The sequence below is a fragment of the Callithrix jacchus genome, chromosome 12, assembly GCF_049354715.1.
Source record: "Callithrix jacchus isolate 240 chromosome 12, calJac240_pri, whole genome shotgun sequence".
Taxonomy (NCBI): Eukaryota; Metazoa; Chordata; class Mammalia; order Primates; family Cebidae; genus Callithrix; species Callithrix jacchus.
In genome coordinates this window covers 96,467,046-96,490,803 of record NC_133513.1, presented here as the reverse complement: position 1 = coordinate 96,490,803, position 23,758 = coordinate 96,467,046, and the positions used below count along the sequence as shown (strand labels likewise).

Sequence of the window (23,758 nt, the reverse complement as noted above, 5' to 3'; positions counted from 1 at the left end):
CCCGCCCCCCGCCCCGGCCGTGTCCAGGATTCCCTCTCTCGGGTTGTTATGGTGACAGCTGCGCCGCTGAATGAGCGTCTTAGTGACACGCGCGCGCCTGCTCGGCCAGATGTGGCCCCGGGACGCGCCGCGTTCCCGTAGCTGCAAGTTAGACCTCAGGCGAGGATGGCGGCCCCCTAGGCTGGCCTTATTCCCAGCACGGAACCGTGGAACTTGCACTCGAAAACAAGGGGAGCAGGGCAGCGAGAACACCGCGCTCCCCGGATGCGGGGGCGAGCGAGCCAACGCTAACGTTCGGTTTCCCTAGCCCCAGGTACCCGGCCTGGCGCACAGTGGAGAGCTCAGGGAAACACGTCAGTGAGGGAGCGGATGCTTGAATAAAGGAATTAAGATTAGGACCCCGGCTCTCAGCCTGAGTAGGGGAGCTAGGGCAAGGGTTCAGAGTAGGAACCCCGGGCAGTCTCCCTGCTGCACGGATGCCACTGGGGGCCTTTGAATTCGCACGAACCAGACCCGCAAGCCTGGGGCTCTGGCCAAGCTGAGGGAACAGATCTCCGGGACAGATCTTCAGAAGACCACCAGCTCTGAACTGAGTGGTTCTATCAGCTGTAACAAGGTGGGGGAAAGGAGCCTCTGCGGCCTACGGCAGTCAAAGGAGGCTTCCTGGAGGAAGGGGGGCTTCTGCAAGTGCCCTGCTCATGTGGCCAGCGCATTCCTGTGGCTTAGCACTGCACCAAAAATCCTACAGGAAGCGAAAGGGAAATCATTCTTCTGCCTGCACCTGGGGCATCTCTCCTGGTCTATCAGGGATGGAAGATGTTCCAAGCTTTCCCCCAGGGAATCAGCCTTCCTGCTCCCCTAAGTCATCTCTAGCTCCCTGATCTGGCTTCAGCAACTCTGGTCCGGAGTCCAGTGAAGACATGGGTGGGCAGGGGGCATCTCATTTATCTTTTCTATAATAGAAGGCTCTTCCCTGAGTCTCCATTTGGCTGGTCCTTGTTATCTAGGGAGAATTCATGTCCTGACCTTCCCTGACTGTCCCAACTAAAGAACCCCCTCCACTCTCAGTCACTTTCCATGATATTGCATTTTATTTTCTTCATAGCTTGTATATGGAATTCGTTTACAAGTAGCCTTTCCTCCTTGTTTATCTCCTGCCTCCCCTGCTAGAGCATAAGCTCTGTGAGGGGAGAGCACAGGTCAGTCATGTTCACCGGGTGTCCCTACCCCCTGGGGTGGTGCCTGGCACATCAGAGATTCTCAGAAAATAATTGTGGAATGCGTGCTTCCCGCTGCGCGCCGGGAGACTCCACTAAGATCCTTGGGAGCAGAGCCTCCTGAACTGCCCTTTATGTCCCTCTCCTGCTCTCCTCTCTCCATCCCTATTTCAGGCATCACACCCTTAAATGTCTGGGACTCCAAGCAAGCTAGAAATATCTGTGACAGCCGCCCTCTCTCTGGGATCTGGAGGGAAAGACAGACCCGACCCCAGCCTCAGCCTCCCGGATGCCTAGGATCACGTGTGCAAGCAGCTGCAGATGGTCACAGCAGGTCAGGGATGGTTGTTTTATTTATGGGCAGTATCTTCTTAAAGCTCACTCCCAGCTAATGACTCATGCATCAGAAATCCGTGGGCTCTGAATGGCAACACATATGTGCACATACACACACTGCTACACTATCTCGCACACGCACTCCTATACAAGCACACACACTTATATTATCCCAGAAATCTGCTGGAATGAAGTCACTGTCAGTGGCCACTAGGATCAGGCCTTTCACAAGTTAGAACAAATATGAGGGCTCTTCATAGTTGCGACTCATTCCCCTGGAGTATGTGTGAAGTACAAGGACCTTGCTAGGATTTACAGACAGTGGCTCCAGGGAAGCCCAGCGTGGGCAAAGGAATGGGAGAGGGGATGAGGCCCCAAAGGTAGAGCACAGCTGGGATGTTTCAAACTCCTGACCTCAGGTGATCCACCTGCCTCGGCCTCCCAAAGTGCTGGCATTACAGGCGTGAACCACCTTGCCCTGCAAGGGGATGTCACAGGCCCCACATGGCCTAGACCTGGGGCTATGGGCAAAGCAGGGGAAAGAAAAAGAAGGTCAAAGGGAAGGAGGGAAGTGAGGGCTGGAGGTGGGCGCTCACCTGAGACTAGAGGCAGCCCCGGTTCTGCAACTCAGGGCAGCCTGATTCCAGGGAGTCCTAAAGGAAGGTGAGAGGCATCAGGGACAAAGGCAGGGAACTGAGGGTTGAGGAGCTGATGAGAGGGTCAACAGCGCTGAGATAGGATGAGGCAGCCAAGGCATCCCTGGTGCAAAATTGAAGGAGGTGCTCACTCCCAAGGTCATGCAGATACCAACCTTGCACTTGCATGAGGCTGGGAATGAAGGCCTCTTACATTTTACCTCCAAGGCCCACCCCCGACCCCAGCTTCCACCCTAGTCCTTCAGGGAGCTCTGTACTGGAACAGGGGTCACCACTGGTAGTGTCAACTAGGTCTCTGGCCAGGAAGGGACCTAGAGGAAGTTGATGTGGCTGCATAGGACCCAGAGAAGCTGAGCGCCACCCTTCTGAGGAGTCCTGTGCCCCAGAAACTCTTCCCTGACAGGGACTTGGGTAGATCCAACTCAGAGGGTCAAAAGGCCAGCACTCTCCATACCCCTAGACCTTGGGCAGAACCTGGAGGCCTTCCTGCCATCCTTCCCCAAGGCAGCTGCTGGGAAACATGGAGTGGGGGACAGACTGGGTGGTGGCTCTGATCCAGAGGACGCTTCCCAGCCCCATCCTAGAAGGGAAGAGGGAGAAGGACCTGCCAGGGAGACTGGGCTGGGGGAAGCTATTAATACCCACAAGGTGGTGTTCCAGCACTAGTCACCGTGGCAACACTTACCCACCCCCAACAGCGTGGATTCTGCAGGCAGTGCCTGACAGGGTGGGTGTCAGTGCATACATGTTCACTTCTGTGAACACCTGAATCCCTGTATGTGCATGCATGGGTGTTGTGAGCGCCACACAGGCATGCAGGACAGGGAGGCCCCGGGCAGGGACCTGGAGAAGCTTCCTTCAACAGCAGCTCAGCTCCCACCTTCCTTTCCTTCCCTGTTGCTCTCTTCTGGCTGGTTTCTTTTTTTTTTTTTTTTTAAGACAGAGTCTTGCCCAGTGGGAGTGCAGTGGCACGATCTCGGCTCACTGCAGTCTTACAGCCTCAGCCTCCTGGGGTCAAGCAGTTTTCCAGCCTCAGCCTCAGCTTTCTGAGTAGTTGGGACTACAGGCACACACCACCACCACGTCTGGCCAATTTTTGTATTTTTAACTGCTGGCCAGGCTGGTCTTGAACTCCTGACTTCAAGTGATCCACCCTCCTCAGCCTCCCAAAGTACTGGGATTGCAGGCATGAGCCATCATGCCCGGCCCTTTTATGTTTTTTACGAGATGAGGTTTCAGTTTGTTGCTCAGGCTGGTCTTGAACTCCTGGCTTCAGATCCCAGCTAGGCCTCCCAAAGCACTGGGATTATAGGCGTGTGCCACCATGTCCACCCAGCCACCAGCCTATAGTTAATTATGCTATCAGAAAAGCTATGGGGAGAGGGGGTGGTGTCCTGCCTGAACTTCAAGGAGTTGAGGGACAAGTTGGAGGGGTAGATCCCTGAGTGCCTGTGCCTGATGCTTAGTGTATGCTCAATAACTAGTTACCAAACGAATCAATGAATAAAAAAATGAATGGATTAAGCTGTCAGGCCCTCCCTCTGAAGGATGGAAGTCTGTGCTGCCCATGCTAGCATGGAATGAGCCCTGTGCCATCTTATTCCCAGGTATTTTTGGGATTCAGCTTCACTCATTGCCCAGTGACCATTTATTGAGCACTACCTGTGTGCCTGGCACCGAGTGAGGTGCAGTTTCCTTGCTGGCACCATGGGGCAGCCTGTCCTCTGCTTTTTGTGCATGCCAGTCCCAGTTCCCCACCTCCCAGGCCCAGGTTCAGAGCCACATATTCAGTAGGTCTGATCACATAGCTGGGCTGGGCAGGTTGCTCTGAGCTTTAAACCTTTTTGATCATGCACCCTTAACAGTAATAAATTTTTAAAGCATGTACACTAATAGATGTGTATTTCTTTATTTACAATTTCTATATATACCCTACTGCATTGACACTGTGCATATTATGAAACATACACTAAATAGACTAATGAGATTGAAAAATGGATCATCTTGCCCTCCTCCTGGAGTACACACATGCTCTAGACTAATAATTCTCAAACTTAGATGTGCATCAGAATCATCTATAAGGCCTTGGGGAGACGGGGAGAAAGTTACTAAAATGCAAATTCCCAGACCTCACCCCGAGAGATTTAGATTGAGCAGAGTCTGATCAGGTCATTTACTGATCACACCACCTAGGGAACTGCTCCACATGGTCATGTGTTCTAGTTGTGAGGATGGTGTTTCAACAAGGCCTACCAGCTTTCTCAGGGAAAGCTGGACACCCCATGGGGACCAGGCCAGTACTGGCTGCCACACAAGCAGGGCTAACCTTATTGGAAGAGGTGACTGTGCAGGGAGGTAGCAAGAGGGGGATCCCAGCCCCTTCCTCTGCTCCACAGACAAACTTGCCCTCTGGGAGGTGGCCCCTGAATCCAGGATCAATTGTGAAGTCTTCATAGACCCCCCAAACTCTTATTTTGGAGCCCAACCCCATCAGGCCAAATGTGCTAAAATATACCACATTCCACATTAAACATAATTTTCTTGCAGTAAACATTTTGAAAGGATTTTTACAAATTTGGCTTTTGGAATCACTGGACGACAAGGGAGTCACTGAATATACAACTGGTTTTATTTCTAAACAGTCGTGTGTGCGTTGGATGTCTTGCCAAGTGAGAAAAAAACTTTGTCTTCAAAGATAATGAAATGTTTATGAGTACTACATTTAGTAATGAATGACATTGATACAACAAAGGCATTTAAGTGAACATTTATTAATCTTGGTTTTGAAGTTCTCCTTTCATAACTTGAGGACAGTAATGTTTTTTTCTGATCCCAAGCAGATGCTTTAAGAGTTTATAGGCTTAAGTACCTATAGTACCCACAGAAAAAGTCCAGACCTGAGGCCAAGCATTCTGAAGGTTGCATCTGGAAGGACAGGAGGTGGTTCCTCCACGAAGCAGAAAGGAAAATGCCCAATGTTGGTAGGGTACGGTGACTCACGCTTGTAATCTCAGCGCTTTGGGAGGCTGAGGCAGGCGGATCACCTAAGGTCAGGAGTTTGAGACCAGCCTATAGCCAACATGGCAAAACCCTGTCTCTACTAAATAGGAAAAATTAGCTGGGTGTGGTAGCTCATGCCTGTAGTACCAGCTACTTGGGAGGGTGAGGCAAGAGAATCACTTGAACCTGGGAGGTGGAGGTTGCAGTGGGGTGAGATCACACCACTGCACTCCAGCCTGGGCAACACAGTGAGACTCCATCTAAAAAAAAAAAGAGAAAATGCCTAATGTTAGAAACTGGACAGTGTGTCTCCATCTGAGAAAGTTGTGTACTGACGGCCGGGCATGGTGGCTCACGCCTGTAATCCTAGCACTTTGGGAGGCTGAGGTGGGTGGATCACCTGAGGTCAGGAGTTCAAGACCAGCCTGGCCATCATGGTGAAAACCCATCTTTATTAAAAAAAAAAAAAAAATTGTGTACTGACTTCAAAGTCCTGCATCAATGGCTCTATCCCAGGGCCACTTGCTCAGATAACTGTGACAGGTGACATTTATGAAGCATTTGCTCATATGTCCCAGGCCCTGGTCTAAGCACTTCGATGCATTAGTTCATTTAAGTCTGAAAACAACCCTGTGAGGTAGGTATTGTTTTTGTTCTTGTTATTATTACTAGTATTATTCCTATTTTACAAATAAAAATCCCGAAACTTGGGGAAGCTAAGTCACTTGCCTGGGAGCCGATGGTTGAGGCATGGAGGCAAAGCTCTAGGACACTATGAGTCTAGGAGTCCAGATTCCCATGATACTGTGGCCACACCAAGCTGGAATCCCTTCACGTCCCCAGCCTAAGGGAGACCCCTGTGGCAGGGGAGGCCTCCTCACCGAGTCCCTGAACCAGCCCCCTCCTGCTTGAGGACACCGAAGATGCCTGGTGGCTTCCGCTCAGCTTTCTGAAGTTAACCAGGGAGCACACAGCTACTGATTAACACAAAACAGAGTAAAAGAAAATAAAATCAAAGAAAGCTGCTGGAAATGGCTGCGGTACGCCCAGCATCCTCTTTTCTCTCATAGATGTTTTAAATGGCCTTTACTTGGCAGGAAGGCCCTTCCAAGAATGTTACAAAGACCAGAGAATCATAAAGGAAAAGTATGATAAATAAGACCACATAAAAATGTAACACTCCTTCATGGCCAAAGTTGAAAGACAAATAGGAGTCAGGAGGCACCTCTCCAAGAAGCCTGCAGTGTTAAATCACACTAAATGCCTTCAGCGTGAGACCCAGGACAGGCAGCAGACGCTTCTCCAATTGCTGTTGGCAGTGTGACATCTCCCTTCCAGGCACCCTTCCCCCGAGCAGTCCCAGAGGCACACCCAAGGGTGCCCCCAGGAGAGGGTGGCTCTCTTTCCAGGGAGCATAGCTGGTGGAAGGTTTTCCCTCAGCCAAAAGAGCAGTCCTATTGTGTGTCCCGCCTCTCCCTTCCTCTCCCCCAGTTCTTCCCTCCAGCTACCACTAGGTGACACTAGAACCCCTTTAGAATCCCCTTTGTCTCTGACAAACGTTGTTGGAGAGACCTCATGACCAAAACACCAAAAGCATCAGCAACAAAAGCCAAAATAGACAAATGGGACCTAATCAAACTCCACAGCTTCTGCACGACAAAAGAAACAGTCACTAGAGTGAAGTTCCGTTCCCAACAGAACGGGAAAAAATTTTTGCAGTTTATCCATCTGACAAAGGGCTGATATCCAGAATCTACAAAGAACTAAAACAGATTTACAAGAAAAAAAAGCCCATTCAAAAGTGGGCAAAGGATATGAACAGACACTTTACAAAAGAAGACATACATGAGGCCAACAAACATATGAAAAAATGCTCATCATCACTGGTCATTAGAGAGATGCAAATCAAAACCACATCGAGATACCATCTCACGCCAGTTAGAATGGTGATCATTAAAAAATCTGGAGACAACAGATGCTGGAGAGGATGTGGAGAAATAGGAACACTTTTACACTGTTGGTGGGAGTGTAAATTAGTTCAACCATTGTGGAAGACAGTATGGCAATTCCTCAAGGACCTAGAAATAGAAATTCCATTTGACCCAGCAATCCCATTACTGGGATTACATCCAAAGGTTATAAATCATTCTACTATAAGGACACATGCACACGAATGTTCACTGCAGCACGGTTTACAATAGCAAAGACCTGGAACTAACCCAAATGCCCAACGATGATAGACTGGACAGGGAAAATGTGGCACATATACACCATGGAATATTATGCAGCCATCAAAAACAATGAGTTCATGTCCTTTATAGGGACATGGATGAACCTGGAGACCATCATTCTCAGCAAACTAACACAAGAAGAGAAAATGAAATACCGCATGTTCTCACTCATAGGTGGGTGTTGAACAATGAGAACACATGGACACAGGGACGGGAGTATCACACAATAGGGTCTGTTGGGGGAAATAGGGGAGGGACAGCAGGAGGGGGGAGTTGGGGAGAGATAGCATGGGGAGAAATGCCAGATATAGGTGAAGGGGAGGAAGGCAGCAAATCACACTGCCAAGTGTGTACCTATGCAACTAACTTGCATGTTCTTCGCATGTACCCCAAAACCTGAAATGCAATTTAAAAAAAATGATGGTATTGTAAACAAAGAAATACTTTGAAAACTATACTCTACCTTGAATTTGTTTTCCTTCCTTTATTTGCAGAGTGTAATTTGTTTTGAACCTTCTTTACAGGATCAATGTTTTTGGTCTTTGGCTACATGAAAAGAATTGAAAGTCTTTATTAATTAGAGTCTAATCATTTGCCAAAGAAAGGAATTCAGTAACACGTAGAATTGCTATTTTGCTACACAGAAAAACTGCTAATTTTCATGGAATTACTAAAAATGTGTTTTCAGGAATATCATAACTATATAGCTGGAAAAGACCTAGATAACACCAGAACCAAGAAATTCAAGGATAAGGAAAAGGAGAAGGCATCTTCTAAATATTCAAAGGTATTCAGCTAGCCAATGGAATGTCATTAATAAATCTGGACGTTCTGATTCACAGATTTTAATTTTCCTCATGAACCAGTTATTCCTCAGGCAGGCCTTCGTGCCCTTCAGGTATACATTTCCCTTGGCTTAGGTCTCCATGGGTGGGAAACATAGATCCCAGTATGCTCTGCGCCTGGAAGAGTGATCTCTACACTGTAAATATTTAAATAAACAAACACACTTTTCAAATTTTAAAAAAAGCCAATCAAAACACCTTAAAAATGTGTACAAGGCCGAGGCCAGTTGCAGTGGCTCACACCTGTAATCTCAGAACTTTGGGAGGCTGAAGTGGGCAAATCACTCGAGCCCAGGAGTTCAGTACCAGCCTGCACAACATAGTGAGACCTCATCTTTACCAAAGAAATATAAAAATGAGCCAGGCATGGTGGTGCACATCTGTAGTCCCAGCTATTTGGGAGGCTGAGGTGGGAGAAACACCTGAGCCTGAGGAGGTTGAGGCTGCATCAAGCAGTGATGGTGCCACGGCACTCCAGCTTAGGCAAGTGAGACGCTGTCTCAAAACAAACATAAATTTAAAAAATAAATAAATATTTACAGATTGCTCTTTTCTTCCTTTTTTTTTTTTTGTGAAATGAAGTCTCACTCTGTCACCCAGTGGTACAATCTCAGCTCTCTGAAACCTCTGCCTCCCGGGTTCAAGCAATTCTCCTGCCCCGGCCTCCTGAGTAGCTGGGACTATAGGCACATGCCACCATGCTTGGCTAATGTTTTGAATTTTTTTTTTTTTTTGAGACAGAGTTTCGCTGTTGTTACCCAGACTGGAGTGCAATGGCACGATCTCGGCTCACTGCAACCTCTGCCTTCTGGGTTCAAGCAATTCTCCTGCCTCAGCCTCCCGAGTAGCTGGGACTACGGGCACGCACCACCATGCCCAGCTAATTTTTGTATTTTTAGTAGAGATGGGGTTTCACCTTGTTGACCAGGATGGTCTCAATCTCTTGACCTCGTGATCCACCCACCTCGGCCTCCCAAAGTGCTGGGATTATAGGCGTGAGCCACCGCGCCTGGCCATTTTTTGAATTTTTAGTAGAGATGGGGTTTCACCGTGTTAGCCAGGATGTTCTAAATCTCCGGACCTCATGATCCGCCCACCTCGGCCTCCCAAAGTGCTAGGATTAGAGATGTAAGCCACTGCACCAAGACTTTTCCTCTTTCAAAATGAAAAGAGTTTTGCTGATGAAACATATATCCTTATAGTTTCCATTAGCTACTTCATGGTAAAGAAAATATGCTGTTGAGAAAACCAGCCCCTTCTTCAATCACTGAGATGTTCCCCTCAGAGCATGTGCACTTCTCTGAGGCCACTTTTCACCTTGCATCCTAGGTGGGGTTTCTAGGAGCAGAGGAGACCATGCCCGGCCTGCTTCATTCTTTTAATGGCTGCATGAATCCCATTTTATGGCTGTGTCATACTTTATTTAAACAGTCCCCTGTTGATGAAATTTAGGTTCTTTCCAGTTTGCTTGTCTTTAAAAGAGCTATAACGAACATTCTTGTTTGTTTATCTTGGATACTTCTGCAAATCTACCCATGGGATGAATTCAGACTTTGTAATTACTAAGTCAAAGGGCATGTGTATTTAAATTTGTGCTTTAAATATATTGCCAAACTGTTCTACAAAAAAAACTACCAATTCTTACTCTAACAATAGATGTGCGAAAGTAGCGATTTCCTTAAGCCTCACCAACATTCAGCAATCTTTCAGTTGCTAACGACTTGGCAATTTTTAAAGGCAACTGGTAGTTTCATTTCATATTTAATTATGAATTTTTGCAGGATGTGGCCGGGCTTGGTAGCTCAGGCCTATAATCCCAGCACTTTGGAAGGCTGAAGCGGGCAGATCACCTGAGGTCAGGAGTTTGAAACCAGCCTTAACGACAGGGAGAAACCCATGGCTACGAAAAATACAAAATTAGCTGGGCATGGTGACACATGCCTGTAATCCCAGTTATTCAGGAGGCTGAGGCAGGAGAATTGCTTGAACCTGGAAGGTGGAGGTTGCAGTGAGCCGAGATTGTGCCACTGCACTCCGTGCACTCCAGCCTGGGCAACAAGAGCAAAAAAGAATTTTTGCAGGATGTTTGGTCACTTCTCTCTCTCTCTCTTTCTCTCTCTCTCTCTCTCTCTCTCTAACAGTCTGCTCAAATCCTTTACCCATTTTTCTACAGGATTGTTCATCTTTTTTGTTGATTTATATGAGCCTTCTGCAAATTAAGGGAAAGAGGCCTTGTGTGGCCTATGTGTGACAAATACCCTTCTTTCTGTTTGTTATTTTTATTTTGCTTATTGGTATTTTTGCCCATAGAAGTTTCTAATTTTTATGACTCCTACTTTGTCCATCTTCTCCTCCATGGCTACTAAATTCTGGCGTCTGTCCATAAAGACCCTCCTTAGCCTCCGATAATGAATAAATTCATATATGTTTTCCTGTAGAATTTGTATGGCTTTAATTTTTATGTTGAATCTTTGAACCCTGTGGAGTTTATTTTGGCATGAAGTAAAGATTGTTCCCTAATGGCTCTCCAGTGGTTCCAGCGCCATCTGTTAGATGGCCTCATTTCATCTTCAGCCTCTCTCTGCCCTTAGGGCTACGTGGCTCTGTAGAGTCACCAGAGTGGGGCCCACAGAAGTGCCATAATGCTTTCCCCAGGTCTGCCAGGACCCCTCAAAGGCCTGTGTCCTCAGGGAAGCAGAGAATCAGGCCACCGAGAGACAGAAAGGGCACTGCACTCTGCTGGACACACAGAACCATAGTCTCCCAGTCCTGAAAAGCAGAATGCACATTCAATGCCCTCCCTGTGGAGGAAAAAGAAGCGAAAGAACCGTCAGGGGAGAGCATGCTCACCATATACAAAGCAAGAAGATGGCCACACCCATATTGATAAATACACACATGCATAGACACACCAAATATGTACATATGCGCTACACACATACACATACAAGTGTACACACGTGTACACAGTTATATAGACACATCTCTTACACATCACATACGAGTTTCTCCAGTAGGGGGCATCTAGTCCTAAAAAACCCTCTTGATAACAGGAACGCCAAGAATGGTGAAGCCAGTGTTTCTCAAATAATATCGAGACTCCTTTGCAAAGATAAAAAAAATCTGGAAGACTCCCAAGAAAATATCTGCAAAATTCCAATTTGAAAATAAAACAACACGAAGAAAGAAACCAAAGATTTATTCTATAAAGATCTTCCAATTGCAAATTAACACATATTTACAACTGGTTTTAAAAAAAGATTTAAATCATTATTAAAAAGAAAAATGTAGGCCAGATGCGGTGGCTCACACCTGTAATCCCAGCACTTTGGGAGGCCGAGGCAGGCAGATCACCTGAGGTCAGGAGTTCGAGACCAGCCTGACCAACATCCAGAAACCCTGACTCTACTAAAAATATAAAACTAGCCTGGCGTGGTGGCACATGCCTGAAATCCCAGCTACTTGAGAGGCTGAGGCAGGAGAATCGCTTGAACCCGGGAGGTGGAGGTTTCCGTGAGCCAAGATCGCACCATTGCACTCTAGCCTGGGCTACAAGAGCAAAACTCTCTCTCAAAAAAAAGAAAGAAAGAAAGAAAAATGTGAAAATTTTTGAAGTCTTTCTTTGTTACCCAGGCTGGAGAGCAGTGATCTGGGCTCACCACAGTCTCTGCCTCCTGGGTTCAAGTAATTCTCGTGCCTCAGCCTCCCAAGAAGCTAATACAATTTTTTGTATTTTTAGTAGATACGGGGTTTTGTCATGGTTTGGTCAGGCTGGTCTCGAACTCCTGAGCTCCAGCAATCTGCCTGCCTTGGCCTCCCAAAGTGCTGAGATTATAGGTGTTAGCCACCACACCCGGCCGGATCTGCAATTTAATATCTTTCCATACGTGTGAATAAAAGAAGTCTCTCTCCATTTATTACTCCCTCTATTTCTTCCTCTCCTAGTTCAGCAGGGCCAGGCTCCAGGCAACAAAATGGGATTCTCCTTTTGGCCTTGTCCTTTATTTTTTTTATGTTTTTCCAATACAAATATTTTGGCCAAGCGTGGTGGCTCATGCCTGTAATCCCAGCACTTTGGGAGTCTGAGACAGGAGAATCGCTTGAACCCAGGAGGTGAAGGTTGCAGTGAGCCAAGATCACCTCCATTGCACTCCAGCCTGGGCAACAAGAGTGAAACTCCATCTCAAAAAACAAAAAATATTTTATGATTTTTACTGGAAACTGTTAAAAATCATTATTATGATTATAATGATTTATTATGTCTACTATTGTAAAAGTAGAGCATTCAGAAAATAGAGATTTTGTTTTAAAGCCATCCCCTCTCTTTGAGAGATAATATCCCTTTTGTGGTGGGCTTCTTTCTGGCCTGTTTCTTTGCTGAAGTATTTCATGTAAATACCCGGCAAGGGTCAGCCCCACTGCAGTCACTCAGCACCTGTTTCCCTGCAGGGCTCCAGGGACCCAGGCTGCCCTGGGAACTGTCTTACCTCTCAGAGGCAAGAGCTGTGAAAAGGCTGGCCTGGAGAGCCTTTGACCCAGTTTTCTCCCAGAAGCATTGTCTATTCTTTTTTTTTTTGAGACCAAGTCTCACGGTGTCGCCCAGGCTAGAGTACAATGGGGCAATCACGGCTCACTGCAACCTCCAACTCCCAGGTTCAAGGAATTCTCCTGTCTCAGCCTCCTGAGTAGCTGGGACTACAGGGGCGCGCCACCACGCCCAGCTAATTTTTGTATTTTTAGTGCAGACTGGGTTTCCCCATGTTGGCCGGGATGGTCTCGATCTCCTAACCTCGTGATCTGCCCTCCTCGGCCTCCCAAAGTGCTGGAATTACAGGCATGAACCACTGCGCCAGGCCAGCATTGTCTGCTCTTTTCTGGAGACTCCCAAGGTTAAAGTGGCTGGGGCCCCTCAGGGCACTCTATCCCTCCCTGAGACTAGAATGGGATTGAGGGGTGCTCAGGATTCTCCCAGCCCAGTTTGCTTCCCACCTGCTCCACACCCGCCCTGCTGGTTCAGGGTCAAGAAGCCTGGCCTTGGGCCAGGACAGTCTCCTTTTCTGGTCAGCAGCCCAATGGGTGACTAAAGCTGAAAGGCACAGACGGAGGATCCCAGCTTCCTCCCTACCTCTGTTCCCACTAGGCTATGTGACCTCAGTCAGCCCCTCTGGGACTGTACCCAGCTGAAAATGTGGTGGTGATTGAAGGGTTTCTCACCCCTGTCCTGCCCTCTCCTCTGCTCAGAGTCAGACTCGCAGGGCTGCTGGTGGCTCTCCCCATCTTCTCCCATCCCTCCTCATTTCCCTCTGTCTCAGAGGACCCAGCGTAACATATAAATATGTAAAATAAAAATAATAAGTGGCCAAGCTCAGTGGCTCATGCCTGTAATCCCAGCACTTTGGAAAGCCAAGGCAGGTGGATCACCTGAGGTCAGGAGATAGAGGCCACCCTGACCAACATGGCGAAATCCCCGTCTTTACTAAAAATACAAAAATTAGCTGAATGTGGTGGTGGGCACCTATAATCCCAGCTTCTCGGGAGACTGAGGCAGGAGAATCACTTGAACCTGGGAGGTGGAGGCTGCAGTGAACCAAGATCATGCCACTGCACTCTAACCTGCATGACAGAGCAAGACTCAGACTCAAATAATAATAATAAGACCCAGGTTTCTTTCTGTCTTCATCAGAAGTACAGACCACATTGGTGGTCGTGAAATTTGCAGGACTTATTTGGGAGGATCTGACTTACAGGCTAAGTGACCTTTACAAAATTCATTTTGCGGCCAGGCATGGTGGCTCACATCTGTAATCCCAGCACTTCGGGAGATCGAGGAGGGAGGATCACGGGGGCAAGGGATGGAGACCAGCCTGGCCAACATGGTGAAACCCCGTCTCTACTAAAAATACAAAAATTAGCTGGGCGTGGTGGGGGGTGCCTGTAGTCCCAGCTACTCAGGAGGCTGAGGCAGGAGAATCACTTGAATCCAGGAGGCAGAGGTTGTAGTGAGCCGAGATAGTGCCACTGCAGTCCAGTCTGGGCGACAGAGCAAGAGTCTGTCTCAAAAAAAAAAAAATCATTTTGCAGGTTTTTGGGGTCCCTCAAATATCTGGGCTGTCATCCTTCAGAGAGGCTGGAACTGAGACACAAGAAGAGACCTGGTGACGTCAGGAGAGTTAAGAGAAGAGGCAGTGGTTTCACATGCATACCCCTCACACGGGGAAGTGGGGAAACCCATGCGGGCGGGGCATGGCACTTGAGCAGCCTCTCCCATGGCACCCAGTGGTTAATGCACAGTGATTAGCACGTCTCCCAGGGAGGCCATCCCCTTCCACCACCCCTTTCATGGCAAATCCTGAAACATAGTTGAAGACTCTTCTCAAGGGTCTCCTCTTCCAAGAAGCCTTCAGGCAGGATGGGTGCCCCTTCTGGCTCCATGCAGCACAAAAGCCAACATGAAATCTCCCTGGGCTGACGGAGTCATCATATTTTTTTGTTGTTGCTGCTGTTGTTGTTTTATTATGCCTCCGAAACAAGTTCAAAGTCATGCTTTTGATCAAGACCAGAAAATATACTTTGGCTCTATCAGCATCTTTGCCTCACCACACCCAGAATTTGCCCGTCCCCCGAGGGAAGCCCCAGCAGCTGTCAGACCTGAGCATCCAGACCCTAAAGCAAAGAGAAATGGGCTAGGAGGAATGGAGTTACAGGGTGGAGCCCATTTGCCTAGAGGTGCTTTGTGCTGCTGGTCACAGAGGGTGAGTCATTCCCTCAGAGAGAAGGGGAGTGGCACCAGGGCAGGGGAGACTGTGGAGAGAGCCTGTCCTTGCCTTAAGTGCCCGGCTGGACTCCAGGAGCCTGGGCTGGGGCCTGGGCACTGCTTCCTCCTCAGCCCCTCAGGCCCTTGGAAGAAGAGAGAGAACTGCTTGCAGATCCCAGGCTCATTCCCAGCACAGCAGACACCAGGAAGGTGGCCAGAGTCTCCCTGTGCCCGCCCAACAGCCACCCACCCACCCACCCACCCAAGCTGGAGCCATGGATAAATTCCGCATGCTCTTCCAGCACTTCCAGTCGAGCTCAGAGTCGGTGATGAATGGCATCTGCCTGCTGCTGGCTGCGGTCACCGTCAAGCTGTACTCCTCCTTTGACTTCAACTGTCCCTGCCTGGCGAGCTACAATGCACTCTACGGCCTGGGCCTGCTGCTCACACCCCCATTCGCCCTGTTTCTCTGCGGCCTCCTCGCCAACCGGCAGTCCGTGGTGATGGTTGAGGAGTGGCGCCGGCCCTCGGGGCACCGGAGGAAGGACCCAGGCATCATCAGGTGCGTTCCCATACCACTCGGTGACCCATGGGCTTTGCCAGGGCTCCCCAGCCACCCCACAGGCACTGCCAAGTATACCCCCAAACTCCAATCATTCCATATGAACATGGTCGGGGTTCTCCAGCCACCCCACAGGCACGGCCAGATGCACCCCCAAACCCCAGCCATCCCCATTATCAGGGGATTCTCCACTCACCCTACAGGTACTGCCAGGTGTGCCCCCTCCTTCCCCCAACTAGGAATTATTGGCTCACAGAGACCCACTTGCCAGTTTTCATTCTGGAAACTTACTTCTGTTCCTATCATTTGTCGCCTTTCCATGGCCAGTGCTGTAAACATAGACACGACACAGGATTCTCAATTACACAGGCCACTGAGGGGCTGCAGGAAAACTTCTTCTTTGCCCTCTGAAGTTCTGCTGAAAATCAACTGACAAAAGGCAGATTAATAAGAGAAAAGGGGGCTGGACATGGTGGCTCACGCCTGTAATCCCAGCACTTTGGGAGGCCAAGGCAAGTGGATCACCTGAGGTCGGAAGTTGGAGACTAGCCTGACCAACATGGTGACACCCTATCTCTACTAAAAAGACAAAAATTAGCCAGGCATGGTGACAAGTGCCTGTAATCCCAGCTACTCAGGAGGCTGAGGCAGGAGAATAGCTTGAACCCAGGAGGTGGAGGTTGCAGTGAGCCAAGATCGCATCACTGCACTCCAGCTTGGGCAACAGAGCAAGAGTCCATCTCATAAAAGAAAAAAGAGAAAAGGCATACAAATTTACTTGATTATAGTTTTATGTGCCACAGGCAGAATAAGACCCAAAGATACAGGGATAATGGTCCATTTTTATGCTTAGGTTCAACAAGGTCTGGATAGCCACACAGAAATAGAACTGAACAAAAACAGGGACGAACTAATGCTGTAGACAGAGTGGGGAAACTCAGCAAGGCCGTCTGTGTCCTTTCTGGCCTCTCTATACAGTGTTCCTTTCTCCCACACGTGGGGCAGGACCCTCTCCAGACAGGAGTCTTATGACCTACAATGAAACTAGGTAGGTCAGATCATTTCTTTATGGCCAGTTTTTAGACAGAAAGGCAGGGGGAAGTTGGAGTCATATTTTTAGGTTTTACGGAGGCAGCTTTTGGAGAAAAGAAGCTCTGGTTTCTATGACCCATCTTGGAGAAGATGGATTCTAATTTCTATGACTAGTCTTGAGGGAGAATAAGGAGCCAGAGACTGGGTAGGGGGAAGGGGAAGGGGAGCAGGTAGAGGGACAGGAGAAGGTTAAAAAAAAAAAAAAAACTTTTGTTTCTTGATTTTGGAGTATCGTTTTCTGAGCCCCAACATCACCTCAGACACACTGGCCATGGATTATAATTCACCGCATGCTTGAAGGGCCATCCCATGACAGGCATAGTGGTTTTTTGCACGTAGTGAGAGGTAATGATTGGCTTAAAGGCTGCGCCCTAGAGCGGTGGCTCACACCTGTAATCCCAGTACCTTGGGAGGCTGAGGCGGGTAGATCACTTGATCAGGAGTTCAAGACCATCCTGGCCAACATGACAAAACCCCATCTCTACTAAAATTACAAAAATTAGCCAGGCATAGTGGCATATGCCTGTAATCCCAGCTACTCGGGAAGCTGAGGCATGAGAATTGCTTGAATCCTAGAGGCAGAAGTTGCAGTGAGCCGAGATCACACCATTGCACTTTAGCCTGGGCAACAAGAGCGAAACTCTGTCTCAAAACAAAACAAAAGGCTGCATCCCTCTCTTGTAAGCTCCCTAGGGTGAGGACCTTACCTACTGCATGCTATGTCCCCAGAGCCTAGCACATGCATGGCGCTCTGTAGCAGAGTCAGTTGGAATTGAGCCATTCATCAGACACTCACGAAGGGCCAAGCTCGGTGCTAAGAGCTTTGAGTACATGGCCTCTCTGAATTCTACCTGAGTTCTCAAGCTGCACCTTGGACCCATTTTTAAGGATGGGGAACTTGAGTCACAGAGAATTTAAGTAACTCGACCAAGCTCCCACAACCAGGAAGTGTCATTGCTCAGATTCAAACCCAGGCTGACTGAACAGGCCAAGACGGAACAGCTGCCCTTCCTGTTTTAGAAAAAAAATCTCTAAGTGCTCTATATCTGCAGACAGTGACAGGAGGGCTTGGCGGGCTTCTACTCACACACCATCTCCTCCTATCTCCTATTCTCTGATATGGACAGTAGAGGTGTTCTCAAATATATCTAATGTAACTTCACAACTAGTGTCCAGGTGCATCTTCTAACCACGTTGCCGTCCATAGAAAATGCTAAAGTCAAGGCCAGGCACAGTGGCTTATGCCTGTAATCCCAGCACTTTGGGAGGCGGAGGTGAGTGGATCACCTAAGGTCAGGAGTTTAAGACCATCCTGGCCAACATGGCGAAACCCCATCTCTACTAAGAAGTACAAAAAATTAGCCAGGCATGGTGGTGGGTACCTGTAGTCCCAGCTTCTCAGGAGGCTGAGGAAAGAGAATCGATTGAACCCAGGAAGTGGAGGTTACAGTGAGTCAAGATAGTGCCACTGCACTCCAGCTTGGGTGACAGAGCAAGACTCCCTGGGGAAAAAAAAAAAGGAAGAGAAAAGAAAATGCTAAAGCCACCACTGCCTAGAACATATTTATAGCTCACACTGGTGGGTAGGTCATGCACACACACCTGGTACACACCATTGGATTTTTGTTTTTGTTTGTTTTTTGAGATAGAGTCTTGCTCTGTCAACCAGACTTGAGTGTGGTGGTGTGATTTCAGCTCACTGCAACCTCCGCCTCCTGGGTTCAAGCAATTCTCCTGCCTCAGCCTCCTGAGTAGCTGGGATTGCAGGTGCCTGCCACCATGCCTGGCTAATTTTTGTATTCTTAGTAGAGCAAGTGTTTCACCATATTGGCCAAGATGATCTTGAACTCGTGACCTCAGGTGATCCACCTGCCTTGGCCTCCCAAAATGCTGGGATTACAGGTGCGAAGCACGGTGCCTGGCCACCATTAGAGGTTTTGTGTACAATACAAGGCAGAAACAGCATCTGCACCCAGTGCACCCTGAGCCTCTGTTCTGTGTTCTGGGGATCACATCTCCCTGCAATTCAGCTGTGCAGGGTGGGTCACAGGCACTGGGTGTGTCCTTGGCTTTTCCTCTGTGGTCCAGTGGGCACAGCTCCACTGGGCTCCTGTCCTGTGACCAACACCCCATCAAGGTCACTACAGGCAGGGGCAGAGTTGGTCAAAAAATATGCCTGAGGCCATTCGGAGGGTGGGCTCCTGGGATGCCTTGTGGGTAGAGCTGTTAGAGGTGCTGCCTTTGGAGGGTTACCGGGCAGAGCTGTCTTAGCTTAGGCTCTCCTCCAAAAGCAGGCTCTGGAAAGAATGTGATAATGAGTGGGCAACGGGGGCTCAATCCCTTGGGGGTCCCCTCAGAGCATGCATAGAACACACCTCAGAATTGTCCCACTGAGGATTTAAGAAACTGGGATATTTATCCACAAGGCCTTGTCTGTCTGGGGTTGAAGATTGATTTGGGAGGTAACTTTTGAATGCTTTCAGCCTACCCGTCTCTGGAGCAAAAAATCCTCCAAAGCCCTGGGGGCAGAACAATGCAGGTGCTTGAGGTAGGAGGTGAATAGAACAAGCCACCAAAGCCACAGATGCCTCAGGCATGAACAGGGCACCAGCAGTGTCTGCTGCAAGGCCTAAGACAAAAGGAATACCAACTCCTCAGTGCAACAGCCCTGGGGATCCCAGGGCCCCCAGCCCTCCTTCCTCCCTGCCTTCCGTTGCTGAGAACTCTACGCTGGGAGCTGCAGCCTGATGTAACCCCACCTGAGACTTCCCAGCTGTCCATCCTTTCATTCCCCCTGTAGCGGCCTTGCTGCAGCTGACTTCGGGCTACCCCCTGCGACACCCTCCTTCCTCCACTCCCAGGTACATGTGCTCCTCTGTGCTGCAGAGGGCGCTGGCCGCCCCCCTGGTCTGGATCCTGCTGGCCCTCCTTGATGGGAAGTGCTTCGTGTGTGCCTTCAGCAGCTCTGTGGACCCTGAGAAGTTTCTGGACTTTGCCAACATGACCCCCAGTCAGGTACAGCTGTTTCTGGCCAAGGTTCCCTGCAAGGAGGACGAGCTGGTCAGGGATAGCCCTGCTCGGAAGGCAGTGTCTCGTTACCTGCGGTGCCTGTCACAGGTAACTGGGGTGATCCTCCCCTCGCCCTTGCACCCTCACCAATCCCCTGCATTGGTTCTGGGGTGGGGTTGCGGGTGATGAGGAATGACGGATGACGGGCTGAGCCCATCCCCAGGAGGCACTGCACACCTTCTTCCCACCCATGAGAAATAATACCAATCTCCACTTGTTGAGCATTTGTGTGCCAGGCATTGCAATGAGCATTTTATATGTACTATTTCATTTAATTTGGGGAAAAAAATTATCATCCCATTCTCCAGGTGAGGAAGCAGGCTCTGAGAATTTCGTTCATAAGGCCAAAGTTACATAGCTTATAAGAGGCAGAGCAGGGATCTGATAGAATTTCATTATTCCTCTTAACCACCTTCCAACAATGTAGGTCCTTTCCAGATGCCAGTCTTCCCAAAAGGCACCAACTCTATTATCCTGGGGGACAAACCCCAGCTCTACTCCCAGCCCAGACTCCAGATTTCACCACCACTGCTCCCAGAGCCCCAGCTCTGGGCTGTGTCCACCAAAACATATCTATGTGAACCCACTACACACGGAGCACCACCAGGGCTGTAGATAATAAAGACATAGCCCCTGCCCCTTGGGGAGTCTGACAGGCTCATGGGCTGGCCAACGGTGCGGTGGAGGGAGGACCAGGGTGCAGGATGCTCTTGATTCCGGCTCAGACTGTGACCTTGGCCACGGGACTACCCCTCTGAACCTGTTTCCCATGCAAAATACAGGGGAGCTTGGTCTTCCCCATCTTGATAATCCCTGCAGGCTTCAACATTCTAGGCTTTCCCTAATTCAGTGGAAAGAGCATGGAATTTGCAGTGGGACCAGGGTTTGAATCCTGACTCAGCTGTAGGTTATCAGTCACGTAAAGTTTAGCAAGTTGTTTGGTTTTACTCACCTTAAATTTACTGATGGGGGTGAGTCCTCTGAGATGCCAAATGAGAGAGCTTTATAAATCATGGAAATCACTTCTGTAAATGCTAAGGATTCAAATATGTCCCTGTGGTTTAGCGGCGTGACTTCCCTGCTCCAGGTCCACATAAGTGCCCAGGTCTCAAACTAGGCCTTGAAGAGACTATGGCTTTGGAAGGTGGAGAGGAGGAAAAGGAGTCTGCCGGGTGTGGGCTCCAGCTTTAGAGAACTACTTCCAGTTTGTTCTCGCTCCTGGCTTGGAACACTGTCCTCTGTTCATACTATGTGTCATTGTCATTCATCCGTCAGTCTTGGCCCTCAAGGTCAACTTGGGTGTCCCTCCTCTGAACTCCTTCTCTATGACACGTACTCAGTCATCACCTATTTAAGTATCTGTTTCCTCCACTAAGGTATGAGCTCTGTGAGAGCAAAGACTGAGCCCCCAGTTCCTAGCATAGGGCCTCCCACAAAATATAGCACAGTGGATGCCTAGATGAGAAGATAGACAAACACCCACAAGGATGACAAGGGACTGGATAAAAAAGATGAGAGGGACCTAGCATGGTGGCTCATGCCTATAATTCCAGCACTTTAGGAGGCCGAGGTGGGTGAATCACATGAGGTCAGGAGTTCAAGACCAGCCTGGCCAAAATAGTAAAACCTCATCTTTACTGAAAATACAAAAATGTGTTGGGCATGGTGGCATGCACCTGTAGTCCCAGATACTCGGGAGGCTGAGGCAGGAAAATTGCTTGAACCTGGGAGGCGGAGGTTACAGTGAGCTGAATCGCATCTTTGCACTCCAGCCTGGGCAACAAAGCCAGACTCCATCTCAAAAAATAAAGTAAATAAATAAAATTATGAGAAGATGGATGATGAATGGTTGGATGAGGGGGTGGATGTGTAGATCAAGGGAAGGAAGGAGGAGCATATGGTAGCATGAATGGGTGGGAGAAGAGAAGGATAGATAATGGACAGGTGGAAGGATAGGAAGTTGAATGGATGGGAAGATGACAGATTTACAGTCAGACAAGAGGACGGATGATTGGATGGGTGGAGAGATGGTTGAACGGGTGAATGGATGAAAGGATGAGAGAATGAATGGAAGGGAGGATAGATGGATGGATGGAGGATGGTTGGCAGGACGATGACTGAATAGGAAAGTGGATAGATTTGAGGAAAGATGGATGGGAAATGTAAAAGGAGGGACTTTGGAATCTCTTTGCCACACTATGCAGGACAATTCCTCAAGTAGCAGATGCTCTAAGAGTTAATTCAATTTACAAGGTTACAGGGATACAAAAAAGGACATGTAATCTGATGATCACATTAATTTTATTTGTGCCCATTATTTGCTCCCATTTCAATCAATACTCTAATGAACTATGATGTTTGGAGTGATATGCTGCAGTCAAATTCTCTAAGGAGTATTTGAATCCATTGGAAAATGCAGAATATTATTATGTAGACATGGTCAAATATGCAACATTCATATACTCATTCATAAATAGGTATTTTAAGGATTAGGCCTCACCCACACCTAACCTCGGGCCTCCCTACCCTGCAGGCCATTGGCTGGAGTGTCACTCTGCTGCTGATCATCGTGGCCTTCCTGGCCCGCTGCCTGAGGCCCTTCTTCGACCAGACAGTCTTCCTGCAGCGCAGATACTGGAGCAACTACGTCGACCTGGAGCAGAAGCTCTTCGACGAGACCTGCTGTGAGCATGCGCGGGACTTCGCGCACCGCTGCGTGCTGCACTTCTTCGCCAGCATGCAGAATGAGCTGCAGGCGCGGGGGCTGCGCCGCCATCCTGCAGACAGGAGCCCTGAGCCCTGCCCAGTGCCTGAGCCCCCAGAAGACCTGGACAGTGGCAGCGGGAAGGCCCATCTGCGCGCAATCTCCAGCCGGGAGCAGGTGGACCGCCTCCTGAGCACCTGGTACTGCAGCAAGCCGCCACTGGACCTCGCTGCATCTCTCGGGCTCTGGGGGGGTGGCCTTAGCCACCGCGCCCCTACCTTGGCACTGGGCACCAGGTTGTCCCAGCACACCGACGTGTAGGGTCCCGGGTCTTTCCAGGCCGTGGGGACCCCACAGCAAGGCAGCCTAAGTCTTGTTGGCCTCCTTTTTAAAGTAGCCCAATCTCTGCCTGGTGTGGCCTCCAGGTGCTTCACAGACTTTAAAATGGACTCGCTTGACCGAGGTCCTTGTTAAATACAGGTTCAGACTCAGTGCAGCCAGGACTGAGTCTGAGATTCCGCAGTTTAAACAAGCTCCCGGGCGATGCTGATGTGCTTTTGGTCAGTGGACCAAACTTTGAGTAGCAAGAATCTAAATACATCTGCCAAGGGTCTGGGCTCTAGATTTCAATTCTAAATAATAATAATGATAATAATAGCAGTATATGTGTATATTGTGCTTGCTATGGTGCCAGGCATTGTTCTAATTTCTCTACCTATATTAACTCATTTAATCCTCATGATAACCTAATAAAATAGGTATGATGATTAATCCCATTTTTTTAGAAGAGAAAATTGAGGTTAAGGTGCCCAGGGTCACCTGAATAAGAACTGGAATTTCATCCCAGGAGGACTGGTTCTTTCTCTGAGCTACTACCTTAGTCTGTTGCCTAAATAGTTAAATAGTTTCATTTGTGTAATTGTCTTTTTGTTTTGTATTTTTGTGATGAAGTTTCGATCTGTTGCCCAGGCTAGAGTGCAATGGCAACCTCTGCCTCCCAGATTCAAGTGATTTTTCTGCCTCAGTCTCCCGAGTAGCTGGGAATTACAGGCATGCACCACCACACCCAGCTAATTTTTGTATTTTTAATAGAGATGGGGTTTCACCATGTTGGCCAGGTTGGTCTCAAATTCCTGACCTCAGGTGATCCACCCGCCTCAGCCTCCCAAAGTGCTGGGATTACAGGCATGAGCCACTGGCCCAGCCTGTGTAATTGTCTTTAATTCTCTGCAGTTTCTAGCAGCTCCACCAAGGTTCTCATAGTAAGTTCTAGCAAGCTCTGCTAGTTGAGT

The 23,758-nt window shown here is 48.7% G+C and overlaps 1 protein-coding gene across 3 annotated transcripts; it reads left to right on the top strand.

Annotated features, from left to right (window-relative positions):
- Positions 1–107: 107 nt before the first annotated feature.
- On the top strand, positions 108–23,146 carry CALHM3 (calcium homeostasis modulator 3). 3 transcript variants are annotated; one of them, XM_035268986.3, is made up of 5 exons: positions 108–313; positions 1,392–1,551; positions 15,342–15,601; positions 19,555–19,810; positions 22,296–23,145. In XM_035268986.3, the coding sequence occupies exons 2-5, from the start codon at positions 1,507–1,509 to the stop codon at positions 22,785–22,787; spliced, it is 1,053 nt and encodes a 350-aa protein (XP_035124877.1). In that variant the 5' UTR covers positions 108–313; positions 1,392–1,506; the 3' UTR covers positions 22,788–23,145. The 3 variants fall into 3 exon arrangements, with proteins under 3 accessions (XP_035124877.1, XP_035124878.1, XP_002756621.1); XM_035268987.3 differs by having other exon boundaries at positions 263–616; XM_002756575.3 differs by lacking the exons at positions 108–313; positions 1,392–1,551 and having other exon boundaries at positions 15,315–15,601; positions 22,296–23,146.
- Positions 23,147–23,758: the final 612 nt, after the last annotated feature.